Raw genomic sequence first — 15,165 nt, 5'->3', positions numbered from 1 at the left:
AGAGTTTGTCAAAGTGGAAGGAAATTTAAAGCTCTGTAGGTGTGGAGAGGAAACCCTGCTGTGCAGAGAATTCACATTCCAAATGATCAAACCTCTTCTCCTGAAAATAATACAAGAAAAGTGCATGGCAAATAACTTTTATGCCTACTAGACATGAATCCAATCTTTACACAGTTGTATCCTGCTGTCGCTGTGCTGTGTTTAATCTGGCTTTCAGCAGCAGCCAGGAGCAATTCTGGGTTGACACCACTGGAATTGCACAGAATAGTGATAGTCTGACCCTTCTGATGTGTGCATATGTTCTGCATACGTTTATGTAGGTGGCCAGTACCTGATTTTTTTTTTTTAATTATTATTTTTTTTTCCACTCTTTTCCACCCATGTAAAGAGGATTTCCTGCATGGGCTGCCCATTTATGAAAGGCACCACAAATGGTACTGTATGCTACAGACAGCCCTCGCCCTCCTGCCGTTCTCTCTTGGTTAACACCATGACTCAAGGGAAATCAATAGATCTGATCTTCAGCAAAAATCGGGAGCTAAAACCACAGGGGCTCCCAGGGAACAAGCCCAGCTACTGACCTTGCCTGGTGAGATGGGCAAGTGGAAAATCCAGGTGCTGAAAGTGCTCAAAAAACTGTCTCAGACATAAAAAAGGGTGATAAAATACACCTAGGCTGAGTGGTCTGCAGCACTTAGATTTCAAGCAGCTGCAACATGTAGCTATTTTTTCAGAAATCTGAAAACAAAGCCAGAGAGTTTTTTTTAAAAAAGGATCTATGCTTTGCTCTTGGATGTTATAAATAGGCACTGCCTCAGAGAGCACTGGGGACAGATTTCACACGAGACCCACTTCTTGGCATTGACACCTCCCTGGGGAGTCACTGAGGGCAGGGGAAGGGGTTGCAGTGATTACAGTGAGCTTTGGAGCAACTCCAGTGCACAGGGGGGCCAGGCTAGGTGAGCCTGGGGACCAGCAGAGAGCCTGCCATGCAGGAAAGGGGCAGGTCCAAGGACTCAAGCTGGGACCAGGCTTTTTGGAGGGTGGAGGGACTAAATGGATATTTGGCTAAATAGACAAAGCACTTGCTTTTCTTAAAGGAGAAAGATGTGTAGAAATGCAGTTTCCCTGTTGCAGCACACCCCATGGTGTGAGCCTTGGGAGAAGGAGCAGGGCTGAGTTCAAACTCTTGTTCCTGGAGCACCAGGGGAGAGTCTGTTTCCTGCCTAACTTAGAGCAGCCCCTTGGCTACTCGAAATCAGCACTTCTCAGCTGTCTTACATCTCCTTTCCTGTGATAGTCTGAGCCTGCTGGCATCTAGTTTGCATACATTTACATAAAATACATTTATTTGCATAATACACTATACGCACACGGTCAGTTTTTTCCCCTGCAACCCACCCTAAGCAATAGGTGCTTTTATCTCATACCTGTTTGCATCTCATTTCTCACCTCTGACTGGCCATCGACCTTTTATTTGCCAGGATGCAGTTGTTCTGCATGCAGGTTCCTGCTCTTCCCAGCAAACTTCCACCGTAGGTCCCTAGCCAACCCTTGCCACGCCTGCTCCCCTGGTATGTGCAGAGCAGCGCAGCTCTGCACCCCAGTTGTTGGATATAGGGGTGTGGTCATGTCTCTTGGCTACAAAGGTTGCTGGAGGGGATGAAAGCGCTTGGAGATTGGTGTGGGCACACGGGGTTGGTGGCAGGGATGTGGCACATGCACGTGTGTTGAAGTGCTGAGGAAGAGGAGGCAGAGAAGTGGTGAGAGGCATGGAGGGGTTGTGGAGGTCACGGCTTGGGTGTGTGGAGGGGGATGTGGTGAGTCTTGCTGGGAGAAGTGCAGGTAAGGAGGGATGCTGGGGCTGCAGGCAGCACGGGGGTGAAAGCAATGGCAGCAACTACATGTGGGATTGCAGGACCTCCCTAGCTCACAGGTATGAGTGGCTTTGGGGCCTCTCTGCCCCATGGAGCAGCTGCATCAGGCATGAGGAGCCCCTAGCTGCTCCACAGGGTTCTCTTTGATGATTCTTTTCTCCTCGCTCAGGGCTTGCAGGCCACAGGAGGCTTCTGTCCTGCCAGGCAGACGTATCAAACAGTTTGTGTTGATTTGCAGGTACCAGAAATAGTCATTTGCATTAGTGTGCAAAACCTCTGACTGACCCCAGCCATGGCTCTTCCACACTCGCATTACAGCTTCATCCAGTGGTTCTTGGTGTAAATCCGTGGGGTTTACACTCATTTTATGAAAACAGTTGCTCTGGCAGTCCTGATTTATGCTGCATGAGCTGAGGGGTGAGCCTGTTGTGCCCCAGCAGTGCCGTTGCCCTAACAAGACATCAACTAGCCCACCACGGGATCCTCTCCCTGCTCCCAGTTTCCCCCAGGACCATTTCTGCTGCCAGAGCCACCACTTGAGGGCTGCCAGGTGACACGTTGTGCCCTTGTGTTTCCCAAGCTGATGACTGTCGCTTGTTGGGCAAGCTCCCCAAGGTGAAGTGCTTGCGGAACGGACGCCGAGAAGGTAAGAGCTGCCCGCCCACAATCCAGGTGAGAAACGGAGATTTCGGGAGGTGTGAGAGTGATGGAGTGGGGGGAGATCTGAGCGGGTGACAAGGAAGGTCAGCAGCTCCTGGGAACGGGAGCCCGGATAAAAGGAGATGTGATAAAGAGCCGGGATTTGAAATGCATCTCCTCTCTGGCTGAAAGAGATGGGACTATTAAGCTATCCAATGAGGCTCAGCTGTAGCTTATTAGCCAGAAAATTAGAACAGGCAAAACAAAGCCCCGGGTCTTATTTTTAAAGATGTTTGCTCTAATGAAAGAGCTGAGATCTGCTCCTGCTGCGTCTGTGGGATTTTTTTTTTTGAAAAAATAATTAATTATATTTGAAAGATTAAGAAGGGCTATATGGAGGATGAATGTATGCCCTACTGGGCTGCTGCTGGCAACCTTGTAGGACATTTCCCAGCTCCACACAGTCTGAATGGGTGTTTTCAAGTCTTGCTTTGCAGTATAAAGCAAACAAAAAACAAAGAAGTTTTTTTCATGCTGAGAATTGTGGGTGTTACTCCAGGTCTGTGTCACATTCAGGAGACTGAGGAGTAGAGAGAGTTTGTCTGTAGACTCTTTCTGCAGGTTTCAGCTTTGCAGGTCTCCTGTGTTGTTAAGGCACATATGTGAGGGAGCATTGGGTGGACCTGGAGGTGTTGGTGTTTTATAAAGCAGTTAGAATTTGGAAGTCCAACCTGGAGGTCTTACCTCACTTAGTAGGTCACTGAAGCTCTGTCCCTCAGATCTCCAGGGTTTGGAGAAGGCTGGGGTAGGTACAGCAGGCTGTGCCTACTCACAAGGTCTTGTATGTTGCAGAGAGAGATATGGGGACATCCTGTGTTGCAGGAGGCGACCTTGGCAAATGCTGGATTGTTCCAGGCTTCATTCTCCTGTCCTTCTCCCTCCTGCTCAGAGGCTGTTCCTTGGTCCCTTACCTCTAGGGAGCTTTAATATGAAAGTCAGTGACACCCTCCTGTGTGGAACGGAGATGCAGCTTCTCCCAAAACTCTTCTCTCTTTATCTCTCCCTGTCTCTCCTATTACTGCTCTTTCTCATTCACCAAGAAGCTCTGCTCCACTTGAGCAAACTGCCCGTCCTCCCATTTGCCAGTGGACCATGTCCTTTCTTACGGTGCAGTTCCTTTGAGCAGTGGCTGCAGGCAGGAGCATTGGAAAGCTGGCTGCCTCCTGTATAAATAGACACAGAGCATCTTTAAGGGCAGTGATCTTGTCAAAGAGTCTGGTGTGAAATCCATGTGTGCAGCTGTTTTCCGTGACCTCCTTCTTTGTTCATTTTTCTGTCTCATAAGCACATGCAGCAATCCATATGCAGCTCTGAAGGACTCTAAATTTGCCATCAGGGCTCTGAGAAGCCAGGTGGGCTTTTAGCACTTTGAGAGCCAATCTTCTTTCCTTAGTGGAAAATGTGTCCTCATTGAGCTGCAGATCAGCAGTGCTCCCAGGGTGGGAGAGAGATCTGGGGGTCACTGGGACCTGAAAGGAGCATGGTGAGGGAAAGTCAGCAGTCTGAGAAAAGTCTAATTCTGGCACGAGGTGATCCCACCCTTGACTCCCCTGGCTCATTCCCCACTGACTTAGGTCTATGTTAGATTTATTACCTGCAGGGAGTTATGGAAGCATTTGGAGTCGTGTTTTGCCCCAGAAGGTGACAGCAGAAATAATTGCACAAATTAAGGATTGGCATAAATGCCATAAATCATTAATCTAGGTGGAGCCATTTATTTGCTTTAGTGACCTTGGGAAACAGTTCGTGTGCCTTGCAGCACTGGGAAGGAGGCAATGAACCTGAGCCATGTTTTATCTGAGTGAGATTTAGATGCTTCACAACCCAGGAGACGTGCGAGTGTAGGAGACCATTCTGGACCCATGCAGGAAGCCATGCAGGAGACCCAGGGATGTTCCCCAACTATCTGAGCAGCAGCTGATGTGATGTGTCCTTGAGCAGGTCTAATCCGGTCCCGAATCCGAGGTGCAGATATGGCACAAGCAGGAGTCCTGACCTTCCTGGACAGTCACTGCGAGGTGAATAAGGACTGGCTGCTCCCTCTGCTGCAGAGGATCAAAGAGGTGAGTGCTCCTGGGAGACCAGGGCCACCCTCAGGGGATGCACCACTGATGTCCAGCTCCTTTTCCCTCTCAATGGGAAATGAACCACCTAACTGTAACAAACTGCGTGCAAGCATTCGGGTGAGAAAAGGATGATGAGCTTTTGGGGTGCAGAGTGGCCTTTGCTCGTGTTCTTCCACCCAGCAGCCAGGTGGGGTTGTCTCCTTGACTGGGAGAGCGTGGAGGTGGGCGTGACAAGGTGCCTCCTGGGGCAGCGGGGCAGTAACTGGGAAGCACAGGTTGAGTGGTGAAAGGGGAATACATGGGCAGTGCTCCAGCAGAGTTTTTAATTAGGCTCATGTAAAATGCTCAGCGCTGATGATTTAAGGGAGTGACGGCTCCTTGAATAGGGGCCGAATTTAATTTCATGCAAATTAAGCGCTAATAAATTGATTTAATAGGATTTAAATTCTGCTGATTTCGGAGCAGACAATGACATTGGCCTCTCGCCGGCGGCAGCTCTCTCACCAGACGTGTGCATGGAGGCTCCTGGCTCCTTGTCACTTGAGCCAGTGGGAGCTCTGTGCAAGAGTGGTACAGGAGCACATGCTGTAGTACCCCACTCAAGCCTCCTAGCTGGCCAGCCCCAGGGTTCACCATTAAATCTACTCCATCGGTTGTTCCACTGAGCTTTTTTAAGGCTTTTTTTTTTGTCTGCTCTTACCCTGCCTGGTGACTTGCAGTCCAAGCAGCAAGAGAGACTTACTATGAAGGCTGTTGAGTGGCTTGCAAAGCAAGCAGGGTGTCTCTGGCTTGCTGTTTAACTGCTCGCAGAAGCTGCAGGATAAGGACAGAGAGTCCTCAGGTTCCTCTTTCCCAGGCCCACCGTACCCACCCTTTCCATCAGGGTTAAAATATTGATCAATGAAGTGTATGAAATGTTACTGCTGCCACCTTCAGGCTGTGTTAAAGAGATGGTTTTCCCACAGCTTCGGTGAGGATTATCCTCCTAGAAGGAGCATTTCCTTACTGTGTTACTCCTAGGAACAGTTTGCTTTGAGCTAACGTGATCTGAGTTTCAAGCAAAGGAGCAATGACTGGCTCTCACTACCACCAGCCATCCCGTGCATTGCTTCTTTCTTCTTTTCTTGGGCAGAGCAGCTATTCCCACAGCCTTCTGTGGTGGGAAACACCAGAGCCTGTGTATGCCACCATGCACCCCCATGGACACATGTGAAGGTGCCCCTTGGGTGCCACATCCAGCTTCCCTGGCAGCTGGTGGCACCTCTCCCCAGGCCCATGCTCACTGTTGGGTGTGGGCAGTGCATGCTCAGTATGTGGGTTTGGAAACAAGTGGGACTAGAAAGTCTAAGACCAAGTGATGGGGTGTAAAGGGAAGAGAGGGGGCCTGGGGAGTCTTGGCCCTGTGCTCAAGAGGGTATGTGTCCCAGGGAGCAGCAGGGGCAGCGTGTGTTTTGCACAATCACATTTGGGTATGTGAGACTGTGAGTGTGTGGGCACAGGCCCTTATTTTTACTTAGGGATCAACTATCTCTAAAGCCATTAGCGTTGGGTTTTGGTTGAATAGCTTCTCTAAAAATGTAATTATCCATCCCAAGATATTTCTACAGTAGGACTCAATGAGCTTGCTTCCAGAGTGGATTTACAAATGGCACTGGGATGAAACAATGGATGGTGACCTACTGCTTCCAGCTCAAGCATCCCTCCCAGTTTGATGCTCTCCTGGGGCAGAGGGAGGCAGGTGACGGGAAACTTTGGCCCTCTTGCATTGCCTGATGCTGATGTGAAGCCAGAGGAGCAACTGTGGCCCCTTTTGTTGACCCTTACAAGGTCATGATGTAGAGATTGGGAGACAAGCTGCAGTCAAAGTCCTTTAATAATGCTGAAATGTATCCATAAATTGGTTCCATAAATTGGTTTGTTTGAGAAGAGTATTGGAAAAATGCATTTTTGTTTTTTTGACAATTTGATGTGAAAGAGGATTGAAGATCTGGGTATCGTTAATATTAACAATGGCATGGGAGGGTAGAAAAAAAAGAAAAAAATCAAAAAGGTGAAACTGCCTATAATAAGATCTAGAGCTCAGCCCAAAATAAATCATAGCAACAGCTCCTGAGCTTGTCATGCTTTTCTTTTGAGGGTCAGAGAGACCTTTTTGAAAGCTTGGTAAATATAAATGTCCCCGTAACATGGCAGGGAAAGTGAGGCAGGGAGAAGGTTGCACTGCTGCAGGCTGCTATCGCTCTGCAGTAGTGCACTCAGCCAAGAGGTGGAGGGGATTTTCTCACAAGAAGTTGCGCTGTGCAGGGAGTTTGGGTGTGGAACTGAAACTGGGGATGATCGTGGGCTACTTGGAAGTGCTCACCAGTAAGGGGCAAGTTCTAAATGATTAGATACAATCCTTTTCCTGCAGTGTTCATCACACAAAGCAAATAGATGCTTTGTTTAAAACCTTTCCTCTACCCTCAGGCAACTGAAGGATGCTTGAGTATGTTGAGCTGTGGTAGTTTGGAGGACACCATGCAGCAGCTAGGACGGGTTTGAAAGGCTCATTGCACTTGGAGGTGACTTGAGTTTCTCCATGCAGTATGTAACTCAGTGTTGTTACGGATATACTGAGCTTTTGTCACGCTCATTTAGAAAACCTGAACTCTAGTCCAGCTCCCAGCTCATGGCCTTGGTTGCTTCTTCATACAGCTGCATTTGAATACTTCTTTGTTCAGACTAATTTCTAAAACAAAGTCTTTTGCAAGCCCCATGTATGCTCAGATGCTTTCCTTTGCATGGCTGTGAAAAAATATTTGATTTGGGAAAGGTGAAAGCTTGAGTTTGAGCTATAATTGGAGTTTGGGATTTTTTGAAAAGAAAAGGGGAGATAAGAGACAGTGAAAGCTGTGAGAGTCTCTTCCTCCTGTAGATACTTTTGTTCATAACTGTTTGTTTAATCTCTTTGCCCATAACAAGATGTTAATTAAATCACCACCAACTATTTAAAGTCATTCAGGTCTTTTTTTTTTTTTTTAACTCTCTCACACCTTTGGCAAAACTCAACTGTATTCCCATACTTTGTACATTTTAAAAATGCCTCTATTTAAGCTGCTTGACTGCCTGTGTTTTTCCTCTGTCATTTCAACTCTCTGTTTGTCACCTGACTTCTGAAATCCAGTAAGAAGTATTGAAGGGACGGGAAAAGGGTGATTTTGAAGGAGATGGATAGACCTTTGCATCCAGCCGTGTTTGGTGCTGAACACATGCACAGCCTGCAGAGGGAGAGGCTGTGGGTGAAGCCCAAGCTGGTGAGATGCTAGCTCAGCAGCCCAGCAGCACGCAGTCCTCTTTCCCGGGAAAGATGGTGCCTGCCTTCCTTGGCTCCCAGCAGTACCTCTGCCAGTTGATGCTGCTGCCATTAATTCCTTGGTTGAACTGGTGTGGTGGCTGAGGAGGAGGAGGCAGTGATGAGCACTTGTCCATGACAATACTCGACAAGATTTCTAGCCACCTTGTGTCTCCATGAGTTTAGAGCATCCCTTGAGCAGTTTAAGCAATGTCATCTGAAGTCATGGGTCATTTTGCTTCTGCTTTCCAGGATACCACCCGAGTGGTCAGCCCTGTTATTGACATCATCAACTTGGACACTTTTGCCTATGTGGCAGCTTCCTCGGACCTCAGAGGAGGTAAGTCCAAGCCACACACATGCCCATTGGCATCCATCCCATGGTATGAACATGCATTGGCCCAAGGAGCTGGTGGCTCTGCACCACACCACAAGCTCCTGCTGTCTTGCAAAAAGTACGTCAGTGCTGTTCAGTGCTCCCCGCTGGCTCTTTCCAGGCTATTTTAGAGACAGGTTAAGTGTGGCGTGAGCAATGGTGTTTGCTACAGTGGCTAAGGTGGTCAAGCAGGAAAGAAAGGTCATCTTGAAGTCACTCTTAGTAGCACTGAAAGCTGAGCTGCCAACAAGGGGAGATGGGGGACATCTAGGCAACAAACGGAGGATGTCAGTGTAGTGCTTATTAGTATGCCTGTGCTATTTGTAGCACGCAGTATCCATCAGAGCGTGTATCTGTGTGCACGAGGGGACAAAGTGAGGCTTCAGCAGCAGCTTTAATTCTGACTTCTCCTGCCTTTGGAGTGCTTGACTTTGCAATTGTAATGCAATATGTTATTTTTGGTTTGTAGGCAGTAGTGAAATATATTAGTCATTGGACTCTTCTCCCAAGAGCTGCATCTCCATGGCTTAAGGGATTTGAAAACGGGGAAAATACTCTGTCAAATGGGGCTTCTGCAGCCTGTATTGCCTCCTAACCCATACCCATTTCTAATTTCCCCATGGTACTTCTCTGCTTTGGTTTTAGGTTTTGACTGGAGTCTGCATTTCAAATGGGAGCAGCTTTCCCCAGAGCTGAAAGCCAAACGACTTGATCCCACCGAACCCATTAAGTAAGTCTCAAGGGGAGGAAGGAGGCACCTAAGGAACACGGAGCAGGACAGGCATCTCATCTGACATCATGTGTGTCACCATGTACCACAGCAGTGTGATATTCCTTCCAGAACTTCTAATTCCTGTGGCGTGCTCCTGGCTAGGTTGGATTTTGCAGTACTCCTTCACCTCCCGGCACTGAAGCCTGGGGATACTGCAGAGGTAGAAGGTGTATAGTGATGGCTGTTTGTATTTTGGTAGTGCCAAGGAGGCTAGCTGGTTAAGAGAAAAGCCCTGTACTCTAGACTCCTGCTTCTCTCAACTTCAGGCAGTGTCCTCAGCCCATTTGATAAAAATGTGGTGTCTCGTCCAGCCTTTCCAGATCAGCATTGCTCTTCTGGACCTCACTGAAGGTTCCTCAGAAATTAAAGATGTGCAGGAGGGATAAGTGAAACTGAACAAGAGAGATGCCATCTGTCCTCATGCTGTGGGATGGAGGCAGTCCTCCATTCTGCTGAGAATCTCTCCTGGCAGCCAGCCTGGTGCTGGTGTCTGCATCCCCAGCTGTGAAGCGCTGGCATGTGTGGTGTGGAGGAGACCAAGTGTCAGGGGAAGCTCAGGGCTTCAGAAGTCGTGCAGAGGAGCAAAGCACTGCTCCATCTTAGGGTGCTGTTGTTAACAGGAGATCTTGCTGGCTTCCCAAAGGTTCGCCTGGCATTTCTGGTAGTCCTGCCATGTAGTTCAGTGTGGAGATGAGCCTGCAGTGACCCTGGCTCCTCCCAGGCCTACACGAAGGCATCCACACTGTCTGCAACTGAATGGAGATGGGACTTGTGCCAGCAAATGACGAGTCTCCTCAACCTATCTTTTGGGTATGCCCCCTCCTTCTCCTCCTCATCCACAGACTTGCTCTGTGCAGTTTTTCTTAGCTAATCCAAAGAATGAAAAATAACCCTGTTTTGAAATAAGGATCACACAGCTAGTGATGGCTTTTAAAAAGCCCTTCTGAATTCACTCTGCCTTCCCCTCCCCAGTGGAATAGTGCTCTTAATAGGCTGACTCCAGGCAAAAAGCCCGTCTGAGTGAATAACCCCCCGAGTGCTAAGTGCATTTTTGATGCTGAAGCCTACAATCAGGGCTGTGAACTTTGGGCTCGTAGAAGCTGTGCTGGCGGGTGCATTAGCCAGTCATTAAGTGCCAGGCAAGTTGTGATTGACAGCAAAATACCAAGGCAGCCGAAAGAAAGACTCAGATGCTTTTTGAGGTGTGTTGTGCTTGTTTGGTGAGAGGAGATACACAGGTATTGTCCTGGTGATGGAAGAGGAGGCAAAGGGAGGGGCTGCTTCTGTGCATCCAGGTGCTGCAGCAGTGTTTGAGAGTCTGTCCCCATTTCCCTTACCCATTCTGCAGGACTCCCATCATTGCTGGGGGGCTGTTTGTGATCGACAAAGCCTGGTTCAACCACTTGGGGAAGTACGACAGTGCCATGGACATCTGGGGTGGGGAGAACTTTGGTGAGTCACTCACTCTTCCTCCTATGCTTTGTTGTGTTGGCTTCTCATCCTGAGTCATGCCAGATGGATACAAGATAATTTTGGACTTTACTTTGAATGCTCTGTGCGGTCTCCCTCACTTATATTTTTAAGTTATGGTCTCAGGTGAGTAAGAGATTCAATAACCATGAAGTGAGCAATTTTTGGTGTTCAGGACTCCCTGCCTTTGATGCTGCTTTGATTTTTCTATAGGACAATACCCAAAACCACAGAGTTTCCAGCTTTGGTGTTACCAACAGATGAGAGAACAGCACACACCCCCTCCTATACCTTTCTGATCTTAATAAAGCAAAGATATGTCTTATTCCATTGTGTGATGACACCATTTTGAAGCTCTGAACCGAGACATCAGTGTCTTCCTGAATCTGCAGAGTGCCTGAAACAGTATCTCCATCAGCATGATGCAAGCAGGTGGCAAAGTAGCATGGCTGCTGATTCATTCCTGTGTCACTGGATGGCCAAGCACAGCCAGGCTCTCCTTGACACTGTCATTTTTCATGCATAAAAAAAAAAAAACCCAAACTGTTAAGAGATGGCCTAAATTGGGTCACCTCTGCCAATTATCACAGGGTAAGATGGGCATTAAGAAATCTCCTGCATGCGAACTTGAGAGGGCACATGGAAGAGGTAACAGCCTCCCTTGTCCCCCATGTCAAGCGGATCAGGATCAGGATGGGCTCTTTGATCTTTGAAGCTGTAGTGATGCTGCAGACCAGAGCAATGGAGTGTATCCATGCAAAAAGGGGAGGCACTTACTGTCAGGGAGACAGATCAGAACCTGGTTTAAATAGCTCACACCTCTGGGGAGTTTGGCTAGCAAGGAAGGGAGGATCTTGTGTCCTAACACAGCTATGTTGTCAGTAATCCAAGGGAGCAGATGCTGCTGCCTTGCAGTAACCCAGCTGCTGACTGGCACTGTTGTTTCCCTCACATGCCTTTTTCCTGGAGCATATTTTATTTATTTATATCTCATTATGCAGTAGGATCTTGCTCCTTCGTGCTTTTCTCTCTGTGGGTGGCTGTCTTGCCACCGGGCTGACCCAAAACATCTGCTCCTCTGAGTGGGGTGGCTCTGAGGAAACCGAGGAGAGGAGTGGCAGCCCTCCTGCCCCCCTGCTGGATCAGTGGCCTGAACAAAGCATCCAAGAATGGAGCTAGACAGCAGAAAAGAGACTGCCATGCTGTGCCTGACCTGCTGTCCCTCTCTGCTTGTCACTGTGTGACTGCAGCCAGCCAGCCCGAGCTGATGCTGGGAGCTGAGCGCTGAGAGGGCAGCCTGCCCTCGGGGAGCTCCATCCTGGCAGCTGGCCTCATGCCCTGCCGTGGCAGGAGTCGTGCTCCTACGGGGCCTTACAGCCCAGCCTCCTGAGCATGATGTTCCCTTCACTGCTGATCCCAAAGGAACATACTCTAGCTGTGTTGCAGGGTGTGATGCTGCCCCAGGGCATTGGCGTGACAAAAGGGAGGTTAGCTGGAACAAAAAACTGCAGATGTACACAGCAGCAGGGCAGATCCCATCTTGCCCATGGCCCTGAGAGCAGAAGTGTGCCCAGCTCAAGGCTGGGTCTCCTGGAAGTGCAGCAGAGGACAGCGTGTCCCACCTGGCCTTTGCATGTAGGCGAGGGCAGCGGTGACCCTGCTGGCCCCGGTCAGCTCTGGGCAGGTGGCAGAGAGCAGGAGCTCACTGAGGGGCTGCTCATCTTGGGCTCGTGCAGTGAACCCTGCTTTCTCTGGTAGCTTAGTCCTGAGGGGATGCAGGGATCTGGTCCTGGGGAGCATCGCTGTTGCCTTTAATGTTATTTACTGGGCAGCTAGAGGGGGCTGGAGACCTCAGGCAAAACAAAAGCAAGCGTGTTTGAGTTAGGAGGAGGAGACTGTAGGTGTTTTACTTTTTAAATTTACTTAATCCCCTGTTGGTGAGTTGATGAGAAGGACTTGCAGGCCAGCAAGAGGCACTAAAGGTTTTCTGCCAAGCTAAGGCCAAGCCCAGTGCACCCCAGCACACACTGCTCACATCTCTCCTGTGGGTCACTCAGAGGGGCTGCTCACACTGGAGACCTCTCAAGGGCCAGCTGAAGCATGCTGTCAGTTCCTAGTCCAGGCAACTGGAGCTTCTCTGAGCTGGCCCCATGCCATGCCTTCACTGGTGCCTCAGTTTACCTCCTCCCGAGGCATTTTGCTCTCAGATGCCTGTCTGGAGGGGGACCTTGCTTGTTAACTGCCATGGATGGCTCTGTGGGTCATCCCTACTCGCTGAAACCTGTGCTTTAATTGCTTCTGCTGGGACTGGAGTAGGGTCTGCAGGGTGCAACATGTCTGAAGCAGAGCGCTCAGGCTCCTCTGTGTTCACAGTGCACAACACTCAGAGATCACCTCAGCCTACCTATTCCTTAGGCTTTAAATCAAGAGTAGGCAAGGAGTGACCGGTGCAAGTCTTACCCTTACAGAGCTTCAGGAAGCTGTTCTTCTCCCAGGCTGAGCAGGAGAGGGGCAGGCAAGACGCAGCAGCCACGCTGTGTTTCACGGCTGCTCGTCCCCCTTTAGCTGACACAGCAGCTCGGGCAGTGTGGCCAGCGCGTGGCACACGGGCAGAGCAGAGCCACAGCCACGTGCTGCCCACGGCTCGGGCGGCCGAGCACAGCAGCTTAGAGTGGCCACATCCTGCCGTAATCTCATTTCCCTGCAGCTGTGATTAAGGTTGCTCCCAATATAGCACCAGGACACGGCGCAAGGGCAGGATTTATGGGCCTGTTAATATCCAGCACTGGGGAAAGGGGTGAGGCTCCAGCTGCTCTTGCAGCTCTTGCCTTTAAGCACAGCAGTGAAGGCAAAGGGAGGGGATTTCTGCAAAAAAATACTTCTCCCTACTGTGCTTCCCCACCCACGCCTTTCGTGATCCCTGCTGCCAGGGCCAGGAGTCGGGGATGGGCTCAAGCCTTCAGTTTTGGATATCAAAGCCAGAGGGCTTGGTGGCTGTGCCAGCTTCCTGTGTCTATCAGCTTGGGAGCAGGGGGCGTCCTGGGAGCAGGGATGGGAGCGATGCAAAGGTGGCCCCCACCTCTGCAGTGATGTACACCTTGAGGCTGAGCCACATGTGCTGAGAGTAGGTGGCTTTGGAGGTCCAGGCTCCGGTTCTCCTTTGCTCCTCGAAGCTGTGAGTTGGTGTTGGAGGGATGGCAGCTTTATGGACTGGCAGAGGAGGAGAACTCCCATCCACGCTCCCCAAATGGCCTTCCTGCCACAGGCACTTTTCTTGCCAACATACAACCTGGGGACACGTCATCCTTGTGCTGGCATATGTGAGGGGACTGCTAGGAGCATGAGCTGGCAAAGATGATGGGTGGCCTCCTGTCTGAATTCTGTAGTTAAAGGTGGGGGAGGACTGAAAAGGAATTTGTAGTTTTGGAGTAAATACATGCTACATGTAGCTCTATGATAAAATAAGATACAAAGAACTGCAGAAGCCTTTTCTTTTTAATTTCATTTCTTTTCCATGCTGATTCTGTCTAAGTTTGACTTTCTGCTTAGCTGCAGATATAGCTGCAGATTCATAGCTTCACAGGAGTTAGGACCAGATGGACCCATTAGATCAGCCATTCTGCTCACCCGTCCTACCTTGCCAGCTAGGATTTCATCCAGCTCCCTGCCAAGAGCCCCATAACTTCTGATGTCAAATGTGCCACAGGCTCTTTTCCTCCAGAAGGGTCTGGTGGACCAGACAGAGAGCAGCTTGGGGCAACTGGGAGACATTTCCTGTGATGACAGCTTACCCAGATGTTTTTGGGATAATCCCTCCCACTGCTAACCCTTGCTTGTGTGAAGGTGTGTGCCTTGTTGGACTGCAATGTTGGCACTCACTGCCCAGAGTGTGGGCTGGAAAGGGTAAGCGCCTATGCATTTTGAGACGTGATGGATGCACAGCTCTGTTCACTTTGCAGAATCAGTGGTGGATTCATAAAGATAATGACGGTTGTAGTCATTAATAAACAGAAGTCGTGGCCTCTCCTAGTGAACTTGACAGCCCTTTGGAGAGAAGTGACTGAGACAGGTAGTGCAGAAGTAATTACTGGAGCACAAAACCAACAAGATGGTCCTGTTACGTTAAGCAGGGCTGCCTGAAAAGGGACCTACTTACCATCTTGCTCTTGCCATTGTGATGGCACCTGCTGTGCTGGAACAGGCAGGTTTCAAGTGCACTGACTTCAAACAGATCGCAAGAAGCTTTGAAATGTGCTTTTAAGGGAGTTGTGCCTAGGAAAGCCCCTCTGGTAATTGATTTACCCCAGTTTCATGTGGCAGAGAATGAAGTGAGAGGTAACACTGGGATCCAGCCTGCTCAAGGACAAAAAAAAAAAACGCTGAAGCTGCTTTTCTTGTAGAAATCTCTTTCCGTGTGTGGATGTGTGGAGGGAGCCTGGAGATCATCCCCTGCAGCCGCGTTGGACACGTCTTCCGCAAGAAACATCCGTACGTCTTTCCAGATGGAAACGCCAATACATACATTAAGTAGGTGTTTTGTACTTGCCTAGTTTTTGTGAAGCAGACTAGGGTAC

At 49.4% G+C, this 15,165-nt stretch overlaps 1 protein-coding gene across 1 annotated transcript in view; it reads left to right on the top strand.

Moving 5' to 3' along the window:
- GALNT14 (polypeptide N-acetylgalactosaminyltransferase 14) overlaps positions 1–15,165 on the top strand; it is a gene marked incomplete at its 5' end in the record, with an annotated part of 60,231 nt that overhangs the window by 31,924 nt on the left and 13,142 nt on the right. Inside the window, 6 exons of the mRNA XM_008943362.1 lie at positions 2,458–2,523; positions 4,518–4,639; positions 8,226–8,313; positions 8,995–9,079; positions 10,470–10,573; positions 14,992–15,118. Coding sequence (XP_008941610.1) covers positions 2,458–2,523; positions 4,518–4,639; positions 8,226–8,313; positions 8,995–9,079; positions 10,470–10,573; positions 14,992–15,118 — 592 coding nt within the window. The remainder of the gene's footprint in view (positions 1–2,457; positions 2,524–4,517; positions 4,640–8,225; positions 8,314–8,994; positions 9,080–10,469; positions 10,574–14,991; positions 15,119–15,165) is intronic.

The sequence above is a fragment of the Merops nubicus genome, unplaced genomic scaffold (genome assembly GCF_000691845.1).
Source record: "Merops nubicus isolate BGI_N331 unplaced genomic scaffold, ASM69184v1 scaffold4977, whole genome shotgun sequence".
Classification (NCBI taxonomy): domain Eukaryota; kingdom Metazoa; phylum Chordata; class Aves; order Coraciiformes; family Meropidae; genus Merops; species Merops nubicus.
This window is presented reverse-complemented; position numbering and strand designations above follow the sequence as displayed.